This window comes from Lontra canadensis, unplaced genomic scaffold (genome assembly GCF_010015895.1).
Source record: "Lontra canadensis isolate GAN:19392208 unplaced genomic scaffold, GSC_riverotter_1.0 scaffold58, whole genome shotgun sequence".
Taxonomy (NCBI): domain Eukaryota; kingdom Metazoa; phylum Chordata; class Mammalia; order Carnivora; family Mustelidae; genus Lontra; species Lontra canadensis.
The window spans coordinates 9,180,648-9,204,455 of record NW_022631052.1 but is presented as its reverse complement, the minus strand read 5'-3'; the positions used below and the strand labels follow the sequence as shown (position 1 = coordinate 9,204,455).

General features: G+C 57.2%; 1 protein-coding gene across 1 annotated transcript; it reads right to left on the bottom strand.

Moving 5' to 3' along the window:
- Positions 1-304: 304 nt before the first annotated feature.
- SETD1B (SET domain containing 1B, histone lysine methyltransferase) lies at positions 305-23,376 on the bottom strand. The gene is given in 17 exon segments (XM_032876346.1): positions 305-2,953; positions 4,888-5,025; positions 5,104-5,223; positions 5,315-5,446; positions 7,267-7,433; positions 8,258-9,511; positions 10,790-11,287; positions 11,855-11,954; positions 12,041-12,402; positions 12,483-12,744; positions 13,103-13,930; positions 17,536-18,774; positions 19,708-19,820; positions 21,917-22,187; positions 22,863-22,961; positions 23,202-23,360; positions 23,362-23,376. Coding segments are annotated over 17 exon segments (5,931 nt in total). The 3' UTR covers positions 305-2,779.
- Positions 23,377-23,808: the final 432 nt, after the last annotated feature.

Sequence of the window (23,808 nt, the reverse complement as noted above, 5' to 3'; positions counted from 1 at the left end):
CCAATTGGATATTTGAGCTTGTTTCCTAATTACAAACCTTTAGCAGTGTTAGATACCTAAGATTTTAAGAAAAGTTGAAGCAAAACTTAAAAGCAAAAAAACCTTAAAAGGGTCTAACTAGGCCTAGTTCACAGAATCCACCTAACAGGCTCAGAGTTTAAGAACCACCGGTCTGAGCGGACCACACCACACCTAGCTCCTTCTACCCGCTGAGCCTCGCCAGGCCACCCTCCCTGTGAGCAGAGGTGTGCCCCATCAGAAAGAGAGGAGGAAAGGGAGAGAGGAGAGCAAGAGAGACGGCGTATCTGTAAGAAAAGTCAGTATATTTATGGTTTGCTTTATAAAAGTTACTATAATACAATGGTACATAGTATTGAATTCACAAAAATATGAACAAATATTTACAGCAAGACACACCCACAACGGAAACACTTCTCTTCAAAACAAGTTACATACGGATGACAGAGTCTATATGCACAAACATCCCTAAATCTTATGGGTTCTCTTCTTTGCAGGAGGAGAGAGGCAGGAAGGGAGGGACAAGAAAAATTTAAGAAACAAAAGCAGAAACCCCCAACTTTTCAAAAGCAAAGATTTGTTCAATGAGAACAAAGGCATTGAAAGAAAAACGAGCCATGTTTCTGGATATGGCAAACCATTTTGGGGGTGGAGAGGGGGTTCCCAGGGACAGGGAGGGTGCAGCCCCTCGCCAATTGGGCAAGGTGAGGCCAGGGCGAGGCATGAGGCTGGCCCCCAACCCTGGTTTCCTCACATCCCCCTCCGCTTCTTCTCAGGGGAGAGGGGTGAGCACGAAGGCAGCCCCTTGGGGGCTGCACGAGTAACTTAAATCAACCATCTCTACAGACTACACATTTCCTCATGTGAAAAATAAATATTTCCTCAGTTGCACAATTAGGCAGAAAACCGCAAACGGAAGAGAAGGTCGCCGCTGTGCCCAGGTCCCTCCTCTGTGTCTTAATGCCACCGATTTCATCGATCTTGAAACCTTATAACTGGTGAGCACAATCTCAAACAGGGAGGGCATGGGGTAAAGAAATTAAAAAAAAAAAAAAACACAACAAAACCACCAACGACAAAAAAAAGAGAAAAATAACAATTCTTTGTACAGAATTTACATGATAACAAGCTTGACACAAGCTGAAGATACCAGAGGCTCCGGGCCTGCGTCTGCAGGGTTGGGGTGGGGGGGCGGCCCCGCTGGGAGCTCTCCCGTCTGGGTGAAGATGACTCCTGGTCACACCAGTCACTTTCCAGAAATTATTTACATGCCTGCTCTGCTTTCTGGGATGCGAGGGACTTGCCTTGTGTGTGTGTGTGTGTCTATGTGTATGTGTGTGTGTGTGAGTGAGATTTTTGGAAATACAAAGAAATGAGCAAAAAAGTCTTCCACATGTTTCTACAAGAAACAATGTTCCCGAGAAAAAGTCCTTTATGGCAGCCTATGTACAGAAGTTGGTTCTGAACTTCAAAAACCTATTTCTTCCCTCCATTTTGATTTTATACACGCACAGGAAAAAAAAAAAAAAAAAAGAATCCATGGAAATAAACCCTGAAGAGGATGATGGGAAAGGGGTAAAAAAGGTTAAGGGGAAAAAAAACAAACAAAAACCTGTCAGACTTAGATGAGTTTTTAAATCTTCTCCAAGATTTTCCTCTCTCTGGGAGAATAATCTTCTCACTCCAAAAATAAATATGCTCTTGCCTTCTTGGGATAAGGGGGCTGCTGGCTGGGTGAGTTGGGGTGTGGGATAGGGGCAAGTAGGTGAAGCTTATAAATGAAAAAAAAAAAAATGCCACGTGCATATGGTCAGAGACCCGTAGTGGCGGGACTGGGGGACCCGCCTGCCCTGGGAGGCCCTCCAACCCAGGTGAAGGTGAGGGCAGGAGAGAGTAGACAGGACCCTTCCCAGTGCCCCCACGCCCCCACACTGGGGCCTCCGGGAGGCTCCCTCATTGCTGGCATTCGAATGAGAAAGTAAACATTGAACCCAAGATTTTGGGGGTGGCAGGGTGTGGGGTGGCAGGAGAGCCCAGAGGGGAAATCCTTGCCTGGGACCAGCTTGGCTCCACCAGGATCTGCTAGGGGAAATGGCGCCCCCAGGCTGCTGGGGAAGGAACAGAAGGCGGGGGTCTTCTCCTCACTGAGTCATCACCAGCAGAGAGGGGGCCTTGCGTAGTGTTCTGAGGTCAGAGCCATGTGGCCTGACCCCCTCCTCTCTGCAGCACCTGGCCCAGCGCCCTGGCCTGGGCGTTCCGAAACGTGGGCCAACACACCATCACACCAAGGCCTCTGCAGCCCTCACCAGGGATCCCCACTCTCTGATTCTGCTTTCACATTTCAACGGTTAAAACGTCTTTTCTTATGACAAGGAAGAGAGTAAAGAGAAGACAAAACAACATAGCAGCATTCATGGAAAGAGGCTGATGGGGAAGACGGAAAAAGAGAAGGACAGAGACAGAGAGACAGAGAGTGAGAGACACAGACAGAGAGAAGTTTACGCTGGAGTTCAACAAAAATCCTGAAGGGAGCATTTTAAAAAACCAAAGAGACGTGGGCCGAGAGACAGAGAAGCCCTTTCCCGCTGAGGGGCTGGAGCTGCGCTGGGTCCTGGGGGTAGTGTTGGGGGCGCCAGGCCCTGACATGGCCGCTGGGTAGGGGAGAGCACCTGAAATGGGGGTGGGAGGTGGGGCTAGGCCCCGGGGCCCTGGGGTCCACGCTTGGGAGCCCTAGGGCAGCAAGGGCAGCCATCCGCGGGGCCTAGTTGAGGGTCCCCCGGCAGTTCTCGGAGCCGCACAGGCAGGGGATCTTGACGTCCTCGATGGGGAACTTGTAGTCGTAGGTGATCTCCTCATTGACGTTGATGTGCTGCTTCGAGTAGATGACAATCTTCTTCTGTGACTCCACCGTGATCACCTTGGCATAGCAGTTGGGCTGTGGGCGAGGCAGGAGGGGACGGTGAGCTGATGACTCACTGGTACCCCAACCAGGCCCTCCACCATGAGGCCCCCCAGAACCCGACGGAGCTCCCTGTAAAGCCTGACAAAGGTGCTACACGACCTCCATGCCCACTGGCCACCTGCTCGAGCCTCGGCTGCCCTATCTAGGTGACAAGGGGAGCCCCTGCCTCTGATACTAAACAGGAATGATGATGATGGTAGTAATAATAATATATGTTCCCCAGGGCATCAATTTCCATTTATACTACAGGTGACTCCCAAAATTCTGTTCCTAGCCCAGGCCTCACTTCTGGGCTCCAGAGATGGGGTCAACAAACACTGCCCCTCACTGTCCGTTTGAGCAAACAGAGTTTCACTGGCACACAGCCATCCCCATTCATTTACGTGCTGTCTATAGCTGCTTTTGTTACAATGACAGTTAAGTAGTTGCTAAGAGATCCTCTGGGCCACAAAGCCAAAAATATTTACTATCAGGCCCTTTAAAGAAAAGGTTTGCTCGACCCTGCTCCAGACCCAGAAATCCAAGTACCTGCTTTTGGTATCTGCCTTTGGCAGCTCCAGGAGACATTTTTTGACTCCGTAAACTCAAACCTAGAACTCACAGGAATAGCCACACTAGGCCCTCAGGCCCCTGGACACCCACCTCCCGCATCTTCCTCCACACATGCTGAATCTGCCACGTCCTGTGGGTTCTCCCTCCAAAGGACCTACTGATCCTGTCTACTGCTCTCTACCTCCACTGCCATAGCCCCAGCCAGGCTCCTCTCATCACTCAGCTGGACTTCTGCATTTCCCACTGCCTCTCCAGCCTCTGAAAAAATCTACTCCTAACCCAGCAGCCAGGGAAATCTCCCAGGGAACAGCAGATCCCGTCATCCCATGGCTCGAAACCTTCCAGTAGCCTGCCTGGCATAGAGAGAAGCTTCTCAGCTCTGCCAGCAAGGCTCAGTGATCTGGCCACCCCAATCCTGCCAACGTCCTCTCTTACCCACCCTCTCGCCCCCTACTGCATCCCAGCTGCCAGCCTCCCTGTCTCTCAAGCAGGTATTCTCCCCTCCTGGGCCTCCCTGAGCAGAATGCCTGCCCCACTCACTGCCATCTGGGTGAGTCCCTCTAACCCTTAGATCCAAAAGGAGAGGCAAGCAAAAGTCCCTACTGGTCCAGGTGACAATCCAGTGACGGCTGGGAGAGCTGCCCATGTCAGCACACGAAGAGGGCCTGCACTCAGGAGCACTGAGCTCTCCCAACAAGCTACAGGGAGGGGCTATTTCCAGATCAGGAAACTGAGGCCCTGGGACATGACGTCACCAGCCTACAGTCACTTGCTAAGTAGTGACGTCGTGACTTCAAAGTTTGGTATCTTTGCTCTGGAACTCGCCTGCCCCGTCTGGAACTCCCCGTGCTTGTCTTCAGCATGAGAACCAACCCCACTCCCAGCAGCCGTTGCGCCCCCCACCCCCCTGGGGCCAGTGCCGTCCGCCACCATCACCACTAGCCACGTGTGACTATTTAAGCTTAAGTGAAACCAAAGTAAACGACGAGCTCAGCTCCTCAGCAGCACTGGCCCCGCGTCCAACCCACCCGCAGCTCGTGCCCCGTCGGCGGATAGCGCGGACGCAGAGCATTTCTGCCCCTGCCCCAGAACGAAAGTTCTCTGAGGGCGGAGCCCAGGGGCGAGGAGGAACGCCGTCCTGCGAGCCGAGCGCACCGCTTCTTCTGCACCTTGGCTCTCGTCATGGCCCCGTTTTTCAGAAGAGAAAACTGAAGCTCAGGGAAGAGAGACTCCGCGTACAAGACCCCACCCCCGCCCCGCCCCCATCACCCCGTGACCGGAACTTGGGAGGGAGGCCACGCCCATCCTGCGCCAGAAGCTTCCGGGGGCAGCCGGGGCCCACGCCAGGCACTCACGTTGCAGCTATGGTTGATGAAGCGTGCAAAGTTGCCGCACTTGGTGGCATCGATGATGGTGTCGTGGTCCACCCGGAACATGTAGCTGCTGCCAATGCCCTCGTCCTCGTAACGCTTTTCCCGCATGTCCGCGATCACCTGGCCGGGAGAAGGCCTCAGTCTGAGCTGGGCCGCCCCGCCCCCACCCCGATGCCCTCCCCGCTGGGCAGCGCCTACCTGGCGGATGTTCTGGCCCACGTACTCAATCACCATCTCGTCGGCCGCGATGGGCTCCATGGCAAACAGGCCCCAGTCGTGAATGTGGCTCTTGCAGAACTTTAGCTTCTTCTTCCGGAACTGGGGGAGAGAAGGAGCTGAGAGGTGAAAGCTCTGGTCTCAAGAGTCCCACGGCCCCACCCCCGGCTACCCTAGGTGGGGCAGGCCTCACCTTGAGCTGGTTGAACTTGAGCAGGTCACTATCACAGCTGCCAGTGAAGGAGGACAGCAGACGACGCTGCTCGGATCGCCTCTCCGAGCCCGCCCGAGTGGAGGCATGAGGCTGTGCCGGGATGCTCATGCCCTGCGGAGGACAGGGGCCACGGGTCAGGGGCGTGGCTGTCCTGCGGTGGCGCGGGGGCGGGGGAGCCGGCCCACTCATGGTGCTACAAGGTACCCATGTCCCTATCACGTTCTTGGCGACTCCATCCTAAGCTCTGGGTCCCTGTCTTCCCAACTTCCCATCCCTGTCCCATCCCTACTTGTCACCTCTCCTCTTTGCTGGTCCTTCCTGCTGGAATCTGAACGTGTTCAACGTCCTCCAGGCAAAGCAAATAATACAACTTTCCCTTCACACTTGCTGTCTCTCCCGTCTCAGCCAGAAGTTACCTCTACTTCCAGGAGGGAGGATGGAGGGTATCTATCCACCCCCGACCCTTGTTGCTTTCACCACGGGGCCTCTGACTTTTCCAAGCATTTGAGATCACAGCTCCTTCCTCAACATCCTTGACTCCCTCCCTTTCCCTTGGTCGCCCTTGTCCTCTGCCCTCCTCCCCATAAACGCCCTCTCCCTGAGTAAACTCATCCTTGCTGTGACCTTCCCTCAACATTTCCATCCTGATGACCAGACAGCTGTCCCCCTCCTAGGCTCTCTTCTGTGCCCAAAAATCCAACTGCCTAACAGACCTCATTACCTGGATGTTCCACAAACCCCAAAACTCAAGCTTCCCACCTCAGTGCTTAGCACCCTGCTTCCTAGTTCTCCAAGCCAGACCCAGTGACGTCCCAGCTGATTCCTTTGTCCCCTATGGCCAGTCTGGCCCCCAAGTCTGTCCTTTCAGCTTCCTAGTATTCTTTCAAACACACCCCCTTTTTTCTCATGGCCAACGCCATCGAACCTGCCCACATGTCTGGACTGGGAACTGCCACAACTGTTCCACGGTCTCCCCTCAGGACTCCTGCAATCAACTCTCCACAGCAGCCAGTGGGAGTTATCAAAATTATGGGCTGAGCGACATCACCCTCACCCTCCGTCTGGAAACTCCATGCAGCTCGCTGTCACACAGAGAATACATAACCTTGTCACCACTACCTCCAAGGGCCTTGATGACCTGCTCTGTCTCTGGCCTCAACTCATCTTTCCTTCCCTTTCTCACACGACCCGAGGTCCTCTCTACCTCAGGGCCTTTGCATATGCGGTTCACGCTGTGCTGACTTCCAGACTTAGTGAGGCCCTCTCCTGTTTTAATTTTTTTTTTTTTTTGAGGCTCCACACCCAACACAAGGCTCAAACTCACCACCCCAAGATAAAACTCACATGCTCTACTGACTGAGCCAGCCAGGTACCCTTCCTGTTTTAACTTTTTACTGAAGCCTACTTCTACTTCTCTGTGGTCTTTCCCAGTTATCCACATGGCTCATTTCCTTACTCTATTCAGACCTGGCTCAACTGTCTCCTTCTCTGACTCACCACACCTAACCTCCTCTCTGGTTTACCCCACTTGAAATTCTGCTTATTTGTTCACATATTTCCTACCTCCCTTCTAAAAGGTAAGTTCTGCAAGGAACATGATTTTACTTTATTCACTAAACCCAGTGAATGAACCCAGAACAGTGCCTGGGACACAGCAGGCACTCAATAGACATTTGCTGAATTTAAAAAGGAAAGAATGAACCTTCTGGAAATGCAACTCCACTCGGCTCACATCCCTGATGAAAACCTCGGAGGCTCCCACTTCCCACCCTTGCCGCGCTTTTCCAACCCGAGCACCCAGGTGAGTAACACCCTCTGTGCCAGCCCCTCTGACTCCACAAGCCCCCCATGCTGCCTGGCACCCCGTCCTGGAATCTCCACCCACCACAGCCCAGGAGGCTCCAGTGTGGCCAGGCACCTGATGGTAGTACCTGGGTGTCTGTCGGGGGCTCATCGGTGCTGGCGCGGCTGCTGTTGAGGTATCTGAGCTTGTCCTTCTTATCGATGGTATAGAAGCCCTCGCTGCGGGCACAGCCCGTCACGTGCTCACGAATGCCATCGTCCCGTTTCTTTTTCTTAGCTGAAGAGAGGCTGGTGGGTGGGTGTGGGTTAAGGGCCACAGGGACATTCTTGAAGAGCCCCTCCTAGTCCTTCCGGAGGCCAGTCCCACAGCCCAGCCTGCCTACCCTCGGGCTGATCTCCAGGAGGCTCCACCCCCCCACAGCTAAGCCACTGCCAAGAGGCTGCCCACAGGCTAACCCTGCTGATGGTCTGACCTCTGTCGGGTAGGAGTACCAGGTGCACGGCCCTGGTGTGGGTCTTAACAATGCCTCTCTGAATGAGTACATATGCTTAGGCGCTTAGCAGACTTCCTGAAGTGGAGGTACTCAGTAAATTAGTTTGATAACAGTGGGGACAATGACCACTCCCAACTTGACGGTGCTTAACCAATGATCCAGATAGCATCATCGTCCAGAGCCCAGAGTCTGGAAGCAGAGTTGCCTGGATTCAACTCTCAGCTCTGCTACTTCATAGCTGTGGGGCTTTGGGCAGGTCAGTCAACCTCTCTGAGCCTCAGTGTCTATATAGATAAGATGGGAATAATAGCCCACACCCTCCCTGGGCTGTTGGGAAGATTAAATGAGGTGACGAGGGGAGCAAGGAGTAGGCCCTCAGTCTCCGCAACCGTGATATTGTACATTCACGTTGCTACCTCGGGCCCTGAGACCTGCACAGGGTGAGATGGGCCTGGCACGGAAGGTGTGTTTCAGAGTGCCAGTGAGGACTCCGTACGGAGCCTGCACCATGCCGGCCCAGACACGGCTAGTAGGTGATGGGCATTTGTGCTGGTGCCTGTGTGGGTGTCCTGGGAGACAGGGCCCAGGGAGGTGGGCGAGGACCACGCCCCATAGGCTAGGATATAGGGATGGTAGACCCAGAGGGTGTCATTGAGCCAGTCCATGCCGTTGTCCTGCTGCAGCAGCCGCTCATAGGTGACACACAGGAAGCGGATGTCCTCCTCATCGATGCCACCATTCCAGATGTCATACAGGATGGTCATCTCCTCAAACTCCGACCGGGGCCGGAAGAGGGGTTGTGGTGGCGAGAGCTCGGGTGAGACTGGGGCCACCAGGTCCTCGTGGCGCTTCTTAGGCGGCCGGCGCCAGGGCCCCCGAACCTTGGCCAGGTCCATAAATTCCTCGGTGACTTCATCACGCCCACGAGAGCCTGGAGGGATGGCCTCCGAGGGCCACTGGTTCTCTAGCTCCTTAAAGGGCAGCTTGGACTCAACAGGGGGTGGGGGTGGGGGTGGAGGAGGCTGGGGGGGCAGGGGTGGTGGGGGCGCTGGGATCCCCGCGTTCCGGAAGTCCAGGGTCACGGCCCGGGGGTCATGGGTGCTAGGAAAGACAGGGGTCTGTGGCTGGCCTGGCAGGAGCAGGAGGTCCCTGCCGAGGGTGGCGCCCCCTGGCGCCCGGACCAAGGGCCCATCCAAGGAGAGCACAGCCGGCGGGGATCGCCGGGGCCTGCCCGGCTTCCTCTTGATCGGGGGTGGGCAGGGGGCCAGCGGTGCGGGCAACAGAGGTGGCAGCTGGGCAGGGGCCCGTGTCTGGGTCCGCAGGACGGGGACAGGCAATGCCAGGGGCAGGGGCAAGGGCAAAGGCAGGGGGAGAGGCAGGCCCGTCTCCAGGAGCACCGGGGAGGCCAGGGGGCCAGACCGCTCATCGCGCCGGCCAGCTGGGAGGGGACAGACAGGCAGGAGCAGGGGCCCGCCAGGCTCGGGGAAGGTGGGTGTGAAGCTGAAGTCCCGACCAGGTGTCCTGGGGAGGCCCCCACTGCTCAAGCTCGGGGACTGGGAAGGGTAGGAGAAGGGGCTGCCAGGCACCTGCGGGGAGCTCAGCGACAGGCCGCTGCTGCCCCCTGAAAGTGGGGGCTCCCCGCTCGGCGTGGCCGGCACTGTCTCTGTACTCTGTGACTTGGCCAGGCTGCCACAGAGGCCCGGAGTACGCGGGGGCTGCTCCTCTGCAGAGGGCTCCAGAGGGACCGGTGGGTGCGAGGGGGCTTCTGGGGTCTCAGGCTCTGGTGGTGGGCTAGGCGGCCGGGGCGGTCGTGGGGGTGGTAACGGCGGCTGCAGGGGTAAGGAGAGCAGCGCAGGGGGGTCCACTTCCAGGTTTTCCTCTGCAAAGAGGTGGGCAAAAACCAGACCATTAGTATTCGATTCAAACATCTCTTGGTGCCCTATTTATGCTGCCACACTGTGTGCTTAATACCTGACCTCATAGCCATCTGAGACGCCTCCAGTTCTGTGAGTATGGGGACTGTCCCCGTATAGCTAAACTACTCAAGGCTTCTCAATGCTCAGCCCACTGTCAGGCACACAGTAGGTGCCTGATAAATGATGGTGGAATAAATCAAAGACCTAAGAAGACATGGTTGCTAGCTTCTGACATTATGTCCTTAGAATGGTGTCCTTGTGAACAGGAAATGTCCTGTGGACCTAGAAAATGAGCTCTGCTACTGAGTAAAATTCAGGTTCCTTTTCTGAAGGACTTATCAGAGCCTTTCTCCTAGCGTTTATCTCCACTGTCATATAATACATTTTTCTAGCTTATCTGCTGTCATTTATCACCCTGCCCTAGAATATAAGCTCCATGAAGGCAGATACTTTTGTGTGTTTGGCCCAGTGTTGTATTGTCAATGCCTAAAATAGTACTGGGGACACAAAATAGGCTAAATAACTACCTACGACAATATTAAAGACCCGTGGTTCTGTAGCCAAATTACACAGAATTACAGAAAATACAACAGGCTTTTTTTTTTTTTTCCTAAAGGACTTATTAGAGGTACGAACTAATCATGCATGACTATGTAAGTTTAAACTAATTAAACTTAAATAAAATTACAAATTCAGTTCCACTTGCCACATTTCAAGTGCTCTTAGCAACACTGTGTCTAACGGCTATGGGACCGGACAGAGCAGAGAGGGGACGTTTCTATCACTGCAGAAAGGTCCACTGGGCAGTACGTTAGAGCGCTGAGTATGCTCTGTGCAGCTCCATAAAAATGGTGGAGGGGGCAGTGTCCACGGCCTCCCCCACCTGCCTGTCACCGAAATGACCATGCATGTCTGCCCCCCACCCCCTTCCTCCCCACCTTCCTGGGAGCATCCCATAGGACTCACGGGCCAAGGCCCAAACTCTGGGGAATTACTCGCACCGAGGACTGTCTGGAGCTCTGGCTGGGTGCCAGGCTCCACGCTGGCACACTATGTCCCCTCCCTCTGTCGTTCCATCTGACCTCGTGGGAGAGACACAATCCACTGACCCCGTGTTACAGATGAGGAAACCGGAGCTTGGGAAGGTTCAGCGATTGACCCAAAGGAGCCTGGGCTCATTCTGTGGGTAAGGCCATCCAGCCTCCCTCCCCACCACCCCACGGGGGTGGTGCAGGTGTTACCTGGGGTGCGCTCAGGGGACGGCGGGGGCCGGGCCTCCGCCTCTCCTCCAGCAGGGGGCTCTGGAGACAGCAGCCTGGCCGCTTCCTGCTTCAGGCCCGGCTCCTGGGGGTGCTCCTTGCAGCTAGCCAGCACCTCGACGCACACAGGCAAGGGGGGCTCTTCTGGCACAGGGGTCCGCTCCCTGGGGGCTTCCTCCTCAGCCTCGATGTCCACCTCCTCCTCCATGACCGAGGATTCCGTCGCAGGGGCCCCTGTGGCTACGTCCTCCTCAAAGTCCTCGTCGGGAGCTGCCGGAGCCATACTTTCATCCGCTGCTGCCTCGTCCTCCTCCCCCTCCTCCTCCTCCTCTTCCTCCTCCTCCTCCCTCGCCACCAGCTCTTCTTCATCCTCCGAGGACGATGACGAGGACTCGGAGCTTGATTCGAACTCAGAAGACTCAGAACTCTCGCTGGAGGACCCAGCTCCAGCCTTGGAGGTGGCAATGCTCACGGTCTCCTCTGGGGCAGGGGACACAGGCGGGAGCCCTTCAGCATCTGCTGTGCTCCAAGGACACTTCCCCGCAGCTCCCGCACGTGTGGCCCCCCGGGCTGCATGGGGCCCTCGGCTGGCCGGGGTACGTGTGCCTGTGCGCGCACGTGCTCACGTGTGGTAACTAGTCACCATCATAAAAAACTGAGGTGAATCCACAAAACATAAAACTAACCGTATTAAGGAGAATAATTCAGCGGTGGTTAATACACTGCAGTGTTGTACAACTACCTCTAGTTCCAAGACATCCTCACGAGCTCAAGAAACCAGCCAGCGCCTTTAGCGTGGTATCAGGCCTCCAGCCTCCCAGCGTCAGACCCAAGCAACCACTAGTTTCCTTTCTGTCTCCAGGGACTGACCTATCCTGGTCGTGTCAATGTACACAGAACTGTCCCTTACGTCACACGCGGGCACGTCACTGAGCTTACATGCTGAAGGCCAGAAACCCTGCCCCAAAAGTATAGCTGAGAGCTGCCCAGGCTGTATCCTGCAGGGGACCCTGAGCTGGGCCGGGCGCCTCGGCCCACACCACTCACCTCCGTCCGAGTCCCCTTCCTCCTTCTCACTCGCCTCCGAGAGGGCTATGTCCTCGTTGTCGTTCTCAGACTCGTCCTGGTCCTCACTGTCGTCGTCATCCTGGGAGAGACAGACCGGAGCTAGGGTGAGCCAAAGGGGCCCCCTCGTCGGGCACAGCACCCCAGGCTTCCCCAACCCAAACGTACCTTATCTGACATAGATGAGGTCGAGGAAGAGGAGACCTGGCTCCGGGGGCCTTCCTCCTCCTCCTCCTCCTCCTCCTCTTCGTCCTCCTCATCCTCCTCCTCCTCTCCCTCTTCTTCCTCGGTGCTTTCCCGCTCCTCCTTGTCAGAGGCTGAGGACGACGGTGAGGTTGTGGAGGAGCCCGAGGATGAGGATGCTGATGACGATGAGGACACCGACAGGGACTCCTTCTCGTCCTCCTCCCCACCGCTGTCCAGTTCCAGCGGCCGGGCTGGCCGTCGCCGCACACCGACACCCTTGGGGTCCCGCTTAGTGAGCTCGCAGGGAGCGTCCGCCATGTCCCGCTCCCGCTCCCGCTCTGACTCTGAGGGGAGAGAGGGGTGTCTGAGCGGGGCTGGGGAAACACTGGGGGACAGCCCAGCACCGGGGGAAGGGTGCATATACCTTCATCTTCCTCATCCACAGAGGTTGAAGGTCGCAGGCGCTTCTGGTCACCAGAAGAGGCTGTGTCTGGCGGCTCCTTTCTCTTGACCTTGAAGGACGGCAGGCGGATGGCCCCACGCAGCCCGATGCCCAGGCCAAGGCCCTCGTAGCCCAGGCCCTCGCCCTTGCCCCACGACTCCAGCAGACATGAGGCGATGCGGTCCTTGGGCTTTGGCCTGTCCTCGTCCTTGTGCTCACCTGACTTCACTGGTGTCAGTGAGGCCTGGGGGTGCCAGAAAGGAGGAGACTGTCACCATGGTTATGGGCGGCCGACTCTCAGCAGCCCGCCTTCCCTCAAAAGTGACAGCCGCATCGTAACTGCTGCTTCCTTCCCACAAAACTGGCTGCGCTTTGTGCCCACGGCTCAAGACACAGGCAGCGCTCCACTCTGCCTCCCTGAACCCCGACATCCCCACCCACAGAACGGGTGCACACCCGTGTCACGCACACACAAGCTTCACGGAGTCACACGCACGCTGTCCTACTTAGGAGTTAGAGGGAGCGCTGTTTCCAGTAACACAGCTTGGGAGAGGAGTGGGAGCTGGCCGGCCGCCCCAGGGCACTCCACAGCTGCTGCCTACCTTGGCCATTCGCTCCTTCTTGTCCCACCACTCGTCAAAGGCCCGGAAAGCCACCACCTCCACCATCTTGCGGTTCAGGTCACGCTTCATGATGGCCTTGAGCTCTTTGAGTACCACCAGTAGGACGCCATCGACAGTGGCCTTGTGTGGGTCTTCCTGGCGTGGCACGTAGCCTGGTGGTGGCACTGATGGGTCAAACTTCGGGAGGGGAGGCCAGGGCTGCCCGCGGCCTGGCCCACTGTTGCCCAGGGAGAACGGGCCACGGTAGGGCGGCAGGTTGACAAACTGTAGCCCCGCTGAGGCCGCCGCCGCCGCCGCCGCCATGAAGGGTGGGTAGGGACAAGCGCCCTGGCCGGTCATCAGCCGGCTCAGCATCTGCGTTTGCATCTGGAAGGACATGGGCATGCCACCCCACTGGCCACCCAGCACATGGCTCATATCCACCTGCATCACCGGAAAGAGCCCGGGAGGGAAGGGCGGCAGCGGTGGCAGGATGGGCGGGGGTGGGACACCGGGTGGGGGTGCTGGCAGGGGTGGTGGGGGCACTGTCACAGCTGGGTGGGCCGGGGGCGGTGGGGGTGGGGGCGGCGGCAGAGGTGGGGGCATGGGGAAGCCTGGCTGTGGTGGGGGCGGTGGCGGTGGCGGGGGCAGTGGTGGGAAGCCGGGGGGTGGGGGCAGCGGCAGGGTGGGAGCCAGCACAGAGGGGGCCGCCACAGCCGCTGCCCCTGGGGTCACCACCATGGGTTTGGGGCAGTCGGCGCTGGTGATGGGGGCTGAGGGCATCTCATCATCCGAGATCTCCATGTCCTCGCCCGAGGACTGCTGGCCCTGCAGGGAGAGCCAGGAGAGAGTGCTGAGGTTAATTAAGCCTGGGAGACCAAGCTGGCGCACAGAGCGCTTCCAACACCGGAAAATCAGAGAATCCCCCCTCAAGACAGGAGCACTGCGGATCCTGTGGTTCAGATCCCGGTCCCCTCCCTTCTGGACTATGTAGGCTTGGTGAGAATCTTAACTTTGCTAAGCCCCAGTTTCCCTGTTTGCATAATGAGCATCTCAGTACCTGCCTCAGGGTTCATGAGGATTCATTCATTCATTCATTCATTCATTCAACAAACACTTGCTTGGCACCTGCTGTGGGCCAGGCACTGTTCTAGGTGCTGGGAACACAGTGGTGAACAAGATGGATAAAATTCTTGCTCTCATGGAGCTAAGCTTCCAGAGGGAAGAGGCAAAGGATAAGCAGAATGTAGATGTGAAATAGGTAGCCCACCACGGAGAGGAAAGAAGCTGGGGAGGGAGACAGGGTGTGGCGAGAAAAGCACATTCCATGAGCTTGAGAGATTCCGTCTGTACCCAGAGAAGATAATACTAAGGTGCTACACTGCTTCCATTTCCACCCATCTTTCTAACGACTTGATATATGGACTGAGTCAGGTAGTCCTCAGGACGACTCTACAAGGTAGATCTGTTATCTCCTTTTTTACCAAGGAAACTGGAACACAGAAAGCTTAAGTAACTTGCCCAAGCCCAAAGAGCCAATAAAGAGATGGCACCAGGATTCAAACCAGTATGTGGCTCCCCTGCCTCCTCTCCCAGTCAGCCTGCCATCCTCGTTGCGACAGGGCCAGCTGTCCAAGGTGACATTTGAGCTAAAAGTTTGGCAGTTTTAAGACTGTATAAACAGGAGGTATGTCTTTTCCCTTCCTTAGTTACTCTTCGTATCTGGTCCTGAGACCGCTTGGTGGGCGCGGGCCCGTGTGGGGCTGAGTGCTGTGGGTACAGTGTTTCATTTTTCATCTGTGCTCTAGCCTTGTAAGGTGGGGGGGGTTGACTCCAGCCCCCCTGACAGGTGAGAAAACGGCCACTGGCCAAGGAGGCACAGCCAGTCAGAAAGAAGGCTGGGACTCAAGCTCAGGATGGATCCCCATGGAATCTAGGGACATGGTACCAGGTGAAGAGGGGAGGAGCCGAGGATGACCCCAGCTCTGAAATGGGCACAGGCCCCTTTACACTGGGACACAGGACTGGAAACTAGAAGGGGCACTTTGGTGTACATGGCAGAGGTGGAGTAAAAAGGCAGAGCAGAGGTGGGAGAAAGAGTCAGGCTCTAATGTCAGGACAGGAGGTGAGAAGGTGGCTCAGGTCTTGACCTAGATGAACTTGGCTGAGGAGACAGAGTGTTTGTAGGTTGGAGAGACGGAGAGTGCATCTGAAGCCTGAGGAGGTGGGGTGTGTGGAGGCTCTAAGGTCCGGGGTCAGATCTTTAGGAGAGCGAGTGCTCAAAGGGAAATTGGGGGAGCACCACAGGGAAGAGGAATACCAAACTTTCAGCACCTGTAGGAAGCTCTGGATTTTGCTAGACCCCCTCTAGACACACAGACACACAGACACACACACACACACACACACACACACACACACACACACACAGAGTGTCTCTCTCTCTTTGTCTCAGGGTCCATCAAGCACCTGCTGGACGAGACACAGACAGGCTCAGCATGGGGAGGGAGATCAGTCCCGGACAGCGCCCAGCTTCGCGAGCGCAGCACGCACAGGGTTAACCCGGCACCCCGGCCAGCCAATCACAGGGAGACCCAGAGCCTGCGCTCCGGCCCTCGGCCCTGCCTCTCCCTCCGCCCCTCCGGCACCCGGGGGTGGGGGTGAGAACCAGCGGTAACTAGCCTACAGCTGAAGTGCTCAGCACCAGCCCAACGCCGTGCCTGGAGCTCTCCTTGGGGCACCTCACTTAAGCCGAAGACAGTGGGAGGCAGGTACTTCCACCGTCCCATTTCACAGACCATGAAACTGAGACTCAGAGAGGGAAAGTGCCTTACCAAGGTCACATAACCAGTAAGTAACAGAGCTGGGTCTCCAGGCTCAAAGACTGGAGCCTGAACTTTTAACCACCAGCCTCTGAAGAAAGGGAATGCCCCTTAGTGGTGCCCCCTGCTCGCTCGCTCGCGCTCGCGCGCTCTCTCTCTCTCTCTCTCTCTCTCTCTCTCTCTCGTCTTCTGCAGGAGCTGGGACAGCCTCCCAGTTCAGTCTGGAGGAACGCAGGTGCCGCTCTCCAGGCTGCCAGCAGGGGGCTCCCGAGGGCCAGCCTGGATGTTATCAGTACTGTGGTCTTCCCAGGGCTAATGTCCTGGGGCATCCCGACCCCACCTCTCTTGGGCCCCAGTCTCCCCTTTCCTACAGTGACAAGATGGGAGAGCCCAGTCCCGCTGGCTGCCCTGGGCTTCCCAGTCCTGGACCAGCCAGTCAGCATGGTAAACTTCCCATTACCCCAGGTAGCAGAGGGAAGAAAAGATGGCAGGGCTATCAGTCCCTCACCTCTGCACACCTGTCAACTCCTCCTGCTCAGACCCCTTGGCACCAGAAACCACTTCCCTAGAACTGTCTTGAGGGCGTCTGGAGCACAAGCCACCGGCAGTCCCCTCCTGGGCAGGCCAAGTTCCTCTCTGTTCCTCCCTGAGGCAGCCAAACATGCCTAATCAAAGGGCCTGGGAAGGGGGGAACCCTCCTTCCTGCCGCCCACAGGGGCACAGAGCTCTAAATCCCTGGCTGCTCAAAGCCACCGGGCACACAGGTTCCAACCCAGCTCTCTGGGAGTACCGGGACAGGTGCCTGGATCAGAAATGGGGAGGAGCAGAGCCAAGGGAAGATGACCTAATCCTTCCCTCCAAGGGACTGTAGCATAGCAGTGCGCCCACCCCAACCCGGAGGCTGGAGATTTGGGTAATAAGACCCCCGATGGTTCTATGGGTGATGAGCAGTGGAGAATGATGTTTTGCCTGTTTCTGGCTGTGGCCCTCCCCCTGGGCTAACCCTTAACTCCTTCACTCCGGGAGACAGAGAGAGAGGGCTAAGGGAAATTTCAATGCCCTCCTTGCCCACCATGGATTTCCATCTCTTCAGAGGGCTCTAGGTTCTAGGATACAATGCTCCAGAGCTCCCACCTGGCCTAGCCTAAGAATGCTCTGGCTAATCCCTTTCCCAAATAAGCCTGAGTGTCAGGATCAGCCCTGATCATACCCAAGCCACCCAACAGAGGAGGGGATCCAGAACCATTACCACAGTCCATACTATCTGGGGTCTCAGTAAACTCCCACCCAAGAAGCTCAAGTCAGAATGGATCCCTAGAAAAATGTCTTAGCTTCCCATACGTAATAGGAGAGCAACAGAACTAGGTCATGTTTCCCTTCTCTCCATGGCTGCTGGGTTGCTCAGAGCCAACCAGCTGCTCAGTCACAGTCCCTGGTGCTTTTTGCATTCTCTTTTTATTCTCTGTATTTGACCTGTTATTTTCGCTGCCCTAACCCTGATGCTTCTGTGTTTTAGCTCATTGTCCTAAGGGCAGAATGTTTCAGAGGAGAAAAGAGGGAGACACAAGATAGACAAAACCAATCCAAGACAGAGATGGACAGACATGGTACCTCATCCATCTTCTCTGAGGTTGGGGTCCTGTCTCCAGCCAGGTCCAAGGCTACCTCAGCTGTCTGGCCCAGAAGACCAGAAGGGTCCGGGGGGCCTGGCTCCGGAGGGGGCCGGGGCCCCAAGCCCAGGTCAAGCTCATCATCCTCATCTGAGTCAGGCAGTGGCGTGGGGCTGATATCCTCCAGGCCGGTGCTGGAGGGGCGTGAGGAGGGTGGTGTGGGGCCTCGAAAGCCTGGCTGGGAGTTGGTGCCAAAGGGGGCCAGTGGGGAAAGCTGGGAGGAGGAGGAGGAGATTGGGCTGCCCTCCATCTGCAGCTCGGTGTCTGAGTCCTGCTCCCGAAGGAAAGGCAGCTTGGTGCGCTGTTCCTTCAGCAGCATCTCTATGCGTGAGTCCAAGCTGTCGTGGGGCTTCTCCAGCCCCGCAGGTGATGACTCCAGCGTAGGCGTGCCTGGACTGTCACAGGGCTCAGGACTCCAGCCGAAGGTCGGCCGGCCACCCAACTCCATGCTGTTGGCATCAGGAGGTGGTGGGCCAGGCGGGGTGCCTGGCTTCTCCTTGGTCAGGGGCTCAGCGGGTGGCAGGGGTGGGGGCACAGGTGCTCTCCGGAATTCCCCGCTGTCACGGGCCCCAAAGGTGGTTGTGGTGGCAGGCTCCTCAGGGGGTGGGGGGAAAGGGGGCACAGGGGTCTGATACGGAGAGAAAGTCGACTTGAATGTGACTCCAGGAGCGGGGGTTGCTTGGGCAGGTGGTGGAGTGTGGGCGAACGTGGCCGAATCCTGTGATTGGGCCTTGAACGGAGGGCCACTGTTGCCCCCACTGCCGCTGACTGCCCCAAACGGGAGGTCCACGGAGCCCCTGAAGGCAGCCGGGGCCCCCGCCACCGCAGTGACGGCACAAGAGTTGTGGACATAATGATGCTCGTGGCGGCGGTTGTAGGCATCTGTGAACTTGCTTTCGTGGCGCCGGGCCTTGAAGGTCACTGTGGGGTCCTGGCTGAAGAGGTAGGAGGGTGTGGGCTGGCGGCTGGAGTAGCTGGAGTCTTGTGAGAAGGGGGTGCCCAGGCGCGGTGTGAGCGGCGTGCCCTGTCCGTAGGAGTTGGGTGTGTCCAGACGGCAGCTGGAGTATGCAGTGTCCTGGGAGAAGGGGGTCCCGCCACTATTGGGGGTGACAGAGGATGAGCCAGAGCCACAGCCCGCAGACAGGCTACCATCCTTGAGGCGCTTCAGAGCATCTGACAGCTGAGGAGAGGGAAAGAGAGGGAGAGCAGTATGTGAGATCTGGGGTGGGGGGGGGCATCGTGCAATTTTGGGGGGGCTGTTCTCCCTTCTCACTCTGGGGATCTCAGAGCCAAACTGGTCACTCCAGAACTGCAGCCTGGCAAACGGAGGTGGCGGGGTGGGCTGGGGGTGGGGGGGGTGGAGGGAGCAGGAGACTGAAGAGGAGTTTCTGGATGGTCCTAACTTTTCTCTAATCTTAGGATATCCAGTTATCCTCAAGGAACCCTGAGGATTTTTTATCATCTCTAAAGCAGAGAAAAGAGAAGATCCTGACTTCTTGGTTTGAACTGGGATTTCCTCCCTGTCTCAGATTGTCAGAAATCAAAGACCTTCCAGCAGGAAGAACTATGGGTTTGGGGAGGGAGGGCGTGGCCAAGGGCCCTGTTCCCTCTGGTCCCCCAATGTTTTAGGAGTGAAATAGCATGGCATGGTTAAAATGCCTACTGAACACCCCAGCAAGTCAGCAAAGGCCCTTCCTTCTGGAAAAGCTCCTCCTGAGGGCAGCTGCGCTATTGCCGGGGAAGGGCCGGAATGAGACCCCGTGCGAGGGCCGTGCAGGTGGAAGGCAGCGGCTGGGTAAGGGCTCTTGCTCTGCTTTCTGGGGGCAGCGGCAGAGCAGTGACAGGATGTCAGACACAACACTGCACCGACACAAAGTAAGCCCTGGGAAGCTGCGGGTCCACGGGAACCCCAGCCCCGACAAGGCTAGGCTCCTTTCCCTCCTAGGCTCTGGAGTCCCAACACTGGAGATGGTGAAGGGGGGGGGCGGGGGCACGCCAGAAGCTGGTGATGAGTGTGAGTGGGGGGGGGGGGGGGGGGGGGGGGTGGGGGCCGCTCCCGGGTGGGGGGGGGGGGGTGGGGGGGGGGGGGGTGTGCTGATGGTGATGTACCCACCTGCAGGGTCTCGTTCACGAGTGGAGAGACAGCATCCAGCTCACCCACTGGGAGGGTCTGGGGTGTGTATCGGCCTGTGACCAACAGTTCGTAGAACCGCATGCGGGTTTCCCCTGTGAGAAGGGAGAGAGGACTGAGGGAGGCTCCAGGTCGGGGCAGACCCCACAGGTTGGCTTCCTTGTGGCTTCCTTGTGCCTGAGACCCCAAGCCTGGGAAGCTGTGTGACCCTGACTGGGTAACCCCCTCTCTTTGCACCTGACTGAGAAGTCCCATCGGTTCAATGAAGTTGCTAAACTGTATGTTTTGTTTCTTCTTCTTTTTTTTTTTTTGGACAAGATTCAGAACTTAATTCTCTGTGGGACTGGAACTCCCCCCCACCACAGAAATGCCACCCCCAACACAAAGCCCTTTCCTGTCACTTGGGCCAGGGCACCCAAACAAAGGGTCAGGTCTTCCCACTTAACAGCCAGAGGCTACAGTTAGCGGAGAGACCCAGGGACACAGAGGCAACAGTCTGTTGCTACCTACCAGGGGCCAGGTGACGAGCAGTTTGTAAAACACACTCCAGCTCCCCATTACTGTGAACTCCACAGGCCTCCTCCTCTGACCAGGCTCCCAGGGCTCCCCAGCTCTGCCCTCAGTCCCAGAGCCCCGTCTGGTAACCCTCCCCCCACAGCAGAGAGAGGCCTCTATAGACCAGGGGGCCCCAGATTATTGATATTTATAGAGCCCTCTGAGGCAGCTGCTTACATATGCAAAGGAGACACATTCCTTGAGCTACACTTTACACTTTACTGGTCTCTTTCTCGAAATACAAAGTTAGCTGGTAGTTTCTGAGGGCCTCCCACTCCCCACCCCCACCTTTTCAGAAGAGGAATTTTGGTGAGAGCGGGCTGCTCCTTAAAATGGGCAAGTGACAGGGGAGAGGGGTCCATAGTCAATTCTCAGGGAGACATCAGAAAGGAGCCCCCTAAGGGATGAGTAGATTTGGAAGGGTCTGAATGCCTCTGACAGAGACTGAGAAACTAGAGGGAGGGAGAGGGGTGCTGTGTCGTGGCCAGGAACCTGGGCTTGTGCCCTGAGGAAACTCAGATCCAGGTACAGGCTTGGCAAGACTTTGTGGGATAACTGTGCCCACCCACTTCCAGCGTCCCTCTACAACCTCCAGCAAGGGCTTAAAGACCCAGTCAACACGTATTCAGTATTAAAAGCAAAAAAGAAGAGTTTGGATTTTCCTGTTTGGGTCTGGTGTGCCCTGGCCGCCCTAAAACCCTGTGCTCACAGAACTCCTGGAAACTGCAGGCCGAAGCCCTCCCAGGCAGTATCTCCCAGGAGACCCCAGGAAGCACTAGACCCAAGGTGGCCTGTCCACTCACAGGGCAGGCTGCTCCTCAGGGCACCCAGCACCTCCTTCTATATTGGGAACTTCCCTAAAGAGGCCACAGGCGAACTCTGGGGGATGCCCTAGAGTCTTACAAACCCCTCTCTGCAGCATCCAGCTTCTCCTCCCAAGAACCTAAGGGAAGAAGGGTGGCTTCTCCAGCTGCACTCTCCCAGCAGCCAGCTCAGAGAGAGCACACAGCTGGATCCCAGTGCATGGGAGGCGCTGCTGTCTCTTTAAGAGAGAGGAGGGAAGGCACAGTGTCAACCCTGGAGCACCCAGAGCAACTCCATCAGAACGTTATCAATGAAACCACACTCTGGGCCCAGATTGGCTTCCACTTCCAGAGGGAAGGGGTAGCATGGGAGCGGGAGCGGTGGGGAGGACCCTGGATCCTCGGAGGGCTCTCTTTTTAGTTGAAGGACCTACCCTTTCTGTATTTAAAGGCATTCTGGCAGCTCTCCCTCAGCCCCTCACAAATAAACAAACCCCGCCTCCTCCCCTAACACAGATGGCAACACTGGGGACTGCCTAAACCCAGGCCACCAGGGCTCCGAGAGGGGCCCGCAGGGGTGTCAGTGGTGGGGAAGCCTCTGGGTGGTCCCCAGGGGTACATGCAGTAGCCAAGGACAGCACATTTGGTAAATTATAGCTTGTCTCCTAGCAACAGACAACACATTTAGCTCCACGTGACTCTACCCTCAGGAGGGGGCAAAAGAAAAATAGGGTTGGGGGGTCCCCAACACTACAAGAGGGGCTCAGGGAGGGAGAGGAGTCCTAGTGACAGAACAACCTACGGCAAAGGAGATGCAGGACCTAAAAACTCACCTTTAGTGTCCAGCTCCACGTGGATGATATTCCCCATGACCGAAGTGCTGTGAAGGTGCTGTACGGCCTCCTTGGCTCCCCTGACTGTGGCAAAGACCACCTTGGCAATGCCCAAGTGCTTCTTGGTCTTGGGGTTGTACAAAATCTCCACCTCCTCCACCTCCCCATACTTCTTACACATGTCCCTCAGGAAGTTTTCTCGGATGTTATCATTCAGCTTGGCAAATGTCACCTGCTTTGGAGGCACCGGGCCCACGTAGAACTCATCGATCTGGCAGGGACGAGGGGGAAGGGAGTTTGGAGAACATTGAAACCAAAGGGAAACAACATTCCCCACTTGCATGCCAGTTTAAAACAATGAAAAAATTTTTAAAAAATACATATACACATATATGTATGTTTTGGGGTTTTTTGTTTTTGTTTTTTTTTGGGGGGGGGAATGCACGCGGGCGGGCCCGGGAAGCGGAGGATTAAATCGTTTGGAACGTGGAAGTCCTTTGGGTTCGAAAGGAAAGGGGAAAAAGAAACAGTTTCTCTTTCCCCACCCCCCCATTCCGGCCTCCTCTCCCTGCTGCGGGGTCAGGGGCGAACCCTTGGTCTAGGAAGTTGTCCCCCTTAAGCCGTAAGGCTGAGAAGGGGGGCGGGTCCCGGGGCAGAGCAGCCCGGCTGGCAGGAGCCAGGTGGGGACCCGGAGCCCCCAGGTGGGCCGGCAGGACACTGTATCAGATCCTTGATTACAGTTTCACTGAGTGTTATTCTGTTTACAGCAGCCCGGAGGGGACACCCCTCTCGCTGCCATCTCCCCCTCCCCGCCAAAACTTCCCCAGCCGTGGACGGCGGGAACTCAGAATCTGGCTGGGCTAGGTCAGGACTGGCGTTATTTTCGAACTCGGGGAGCGGGGAGGGGGGAGGGAAGGGACCGTGGGGTCGGGGGGAGGGGTCCTACCTTGAATTTGGGCACCGACAGCTCCAGCTCCTTGTTTTTGGTCCAGATCCCAACGACCCGGGGATCTTCGACAATTTCCACCGGGCGGTTGCTGGACATCTGTGGGGAGGAATTGGTGAGGGGGGGGCCGGAATGGGAAGGCTGGTCCCACTCCCCAGGGGCAGGGGCAGACACCCCCCTTCTCCAGGCACTTGTCAAACTCCAGGACTGGGGACCGGGCTGACAGTTGGCCCGGTGGTCGGAAGGGGGGTACCCTGGGCCGCTCCGACCCTTTTCCCCCACGCCCCGGGCTCGGCTGGGGGTGGGTGGGGGCGGCGGGGAGGCGCGCCGGCTACTCACCGCCAGGCTGAAATGCTGCCCATCGTAGCGGTACAGTTTATGATGCCCCTTTTTCAGAGCCGGGTCAATCATCAACTTGTAACTTCTCCAATGGTGGTTCCTCCTCTCGCCCGAAGGACCGGGCTGCGGCGGGGGCTGCTGGTGGTGGTGGTGGGGGGGGGTGACTGTTCTCCATGCCGTTAACCCAACCTGAAAACGAGCAAGTTGTTGTCGTCTCCGCCGCGGCGGCGGCGGCGGCCGCTTCTACACACACGCGAAAGAATCAAATCGTCCAGCCCCCACCCCCTCCCACCTTACCAGCGCGCCCCAAAAGGAGCTGTCTCGCTGGCTCCCCCCAAAATAAGAATAGAGCGAGAGAATAACCCTTCCGGGAGAATTAGGCGCCCGCCCGCTCGGCCACCGTCTCGGGGCGGCAGCGAGGGGCTCCCGGGGGCCCCCGGTGCGTGCTGGCGGGGCCCGGGGCGCCCGGAGGACGCGGGCTCCGGCCCATGGTGTCCGTCCGGCCGCCTGGCCGCCCGGCGTGGCGCTCGCTCGCTCGCTCGGCCCGGCTCGCGCGCCGGGCTCGCGGCAGGCCTGGCGCCGCCCGCCCGCCCGCCCGCCCGCTCGG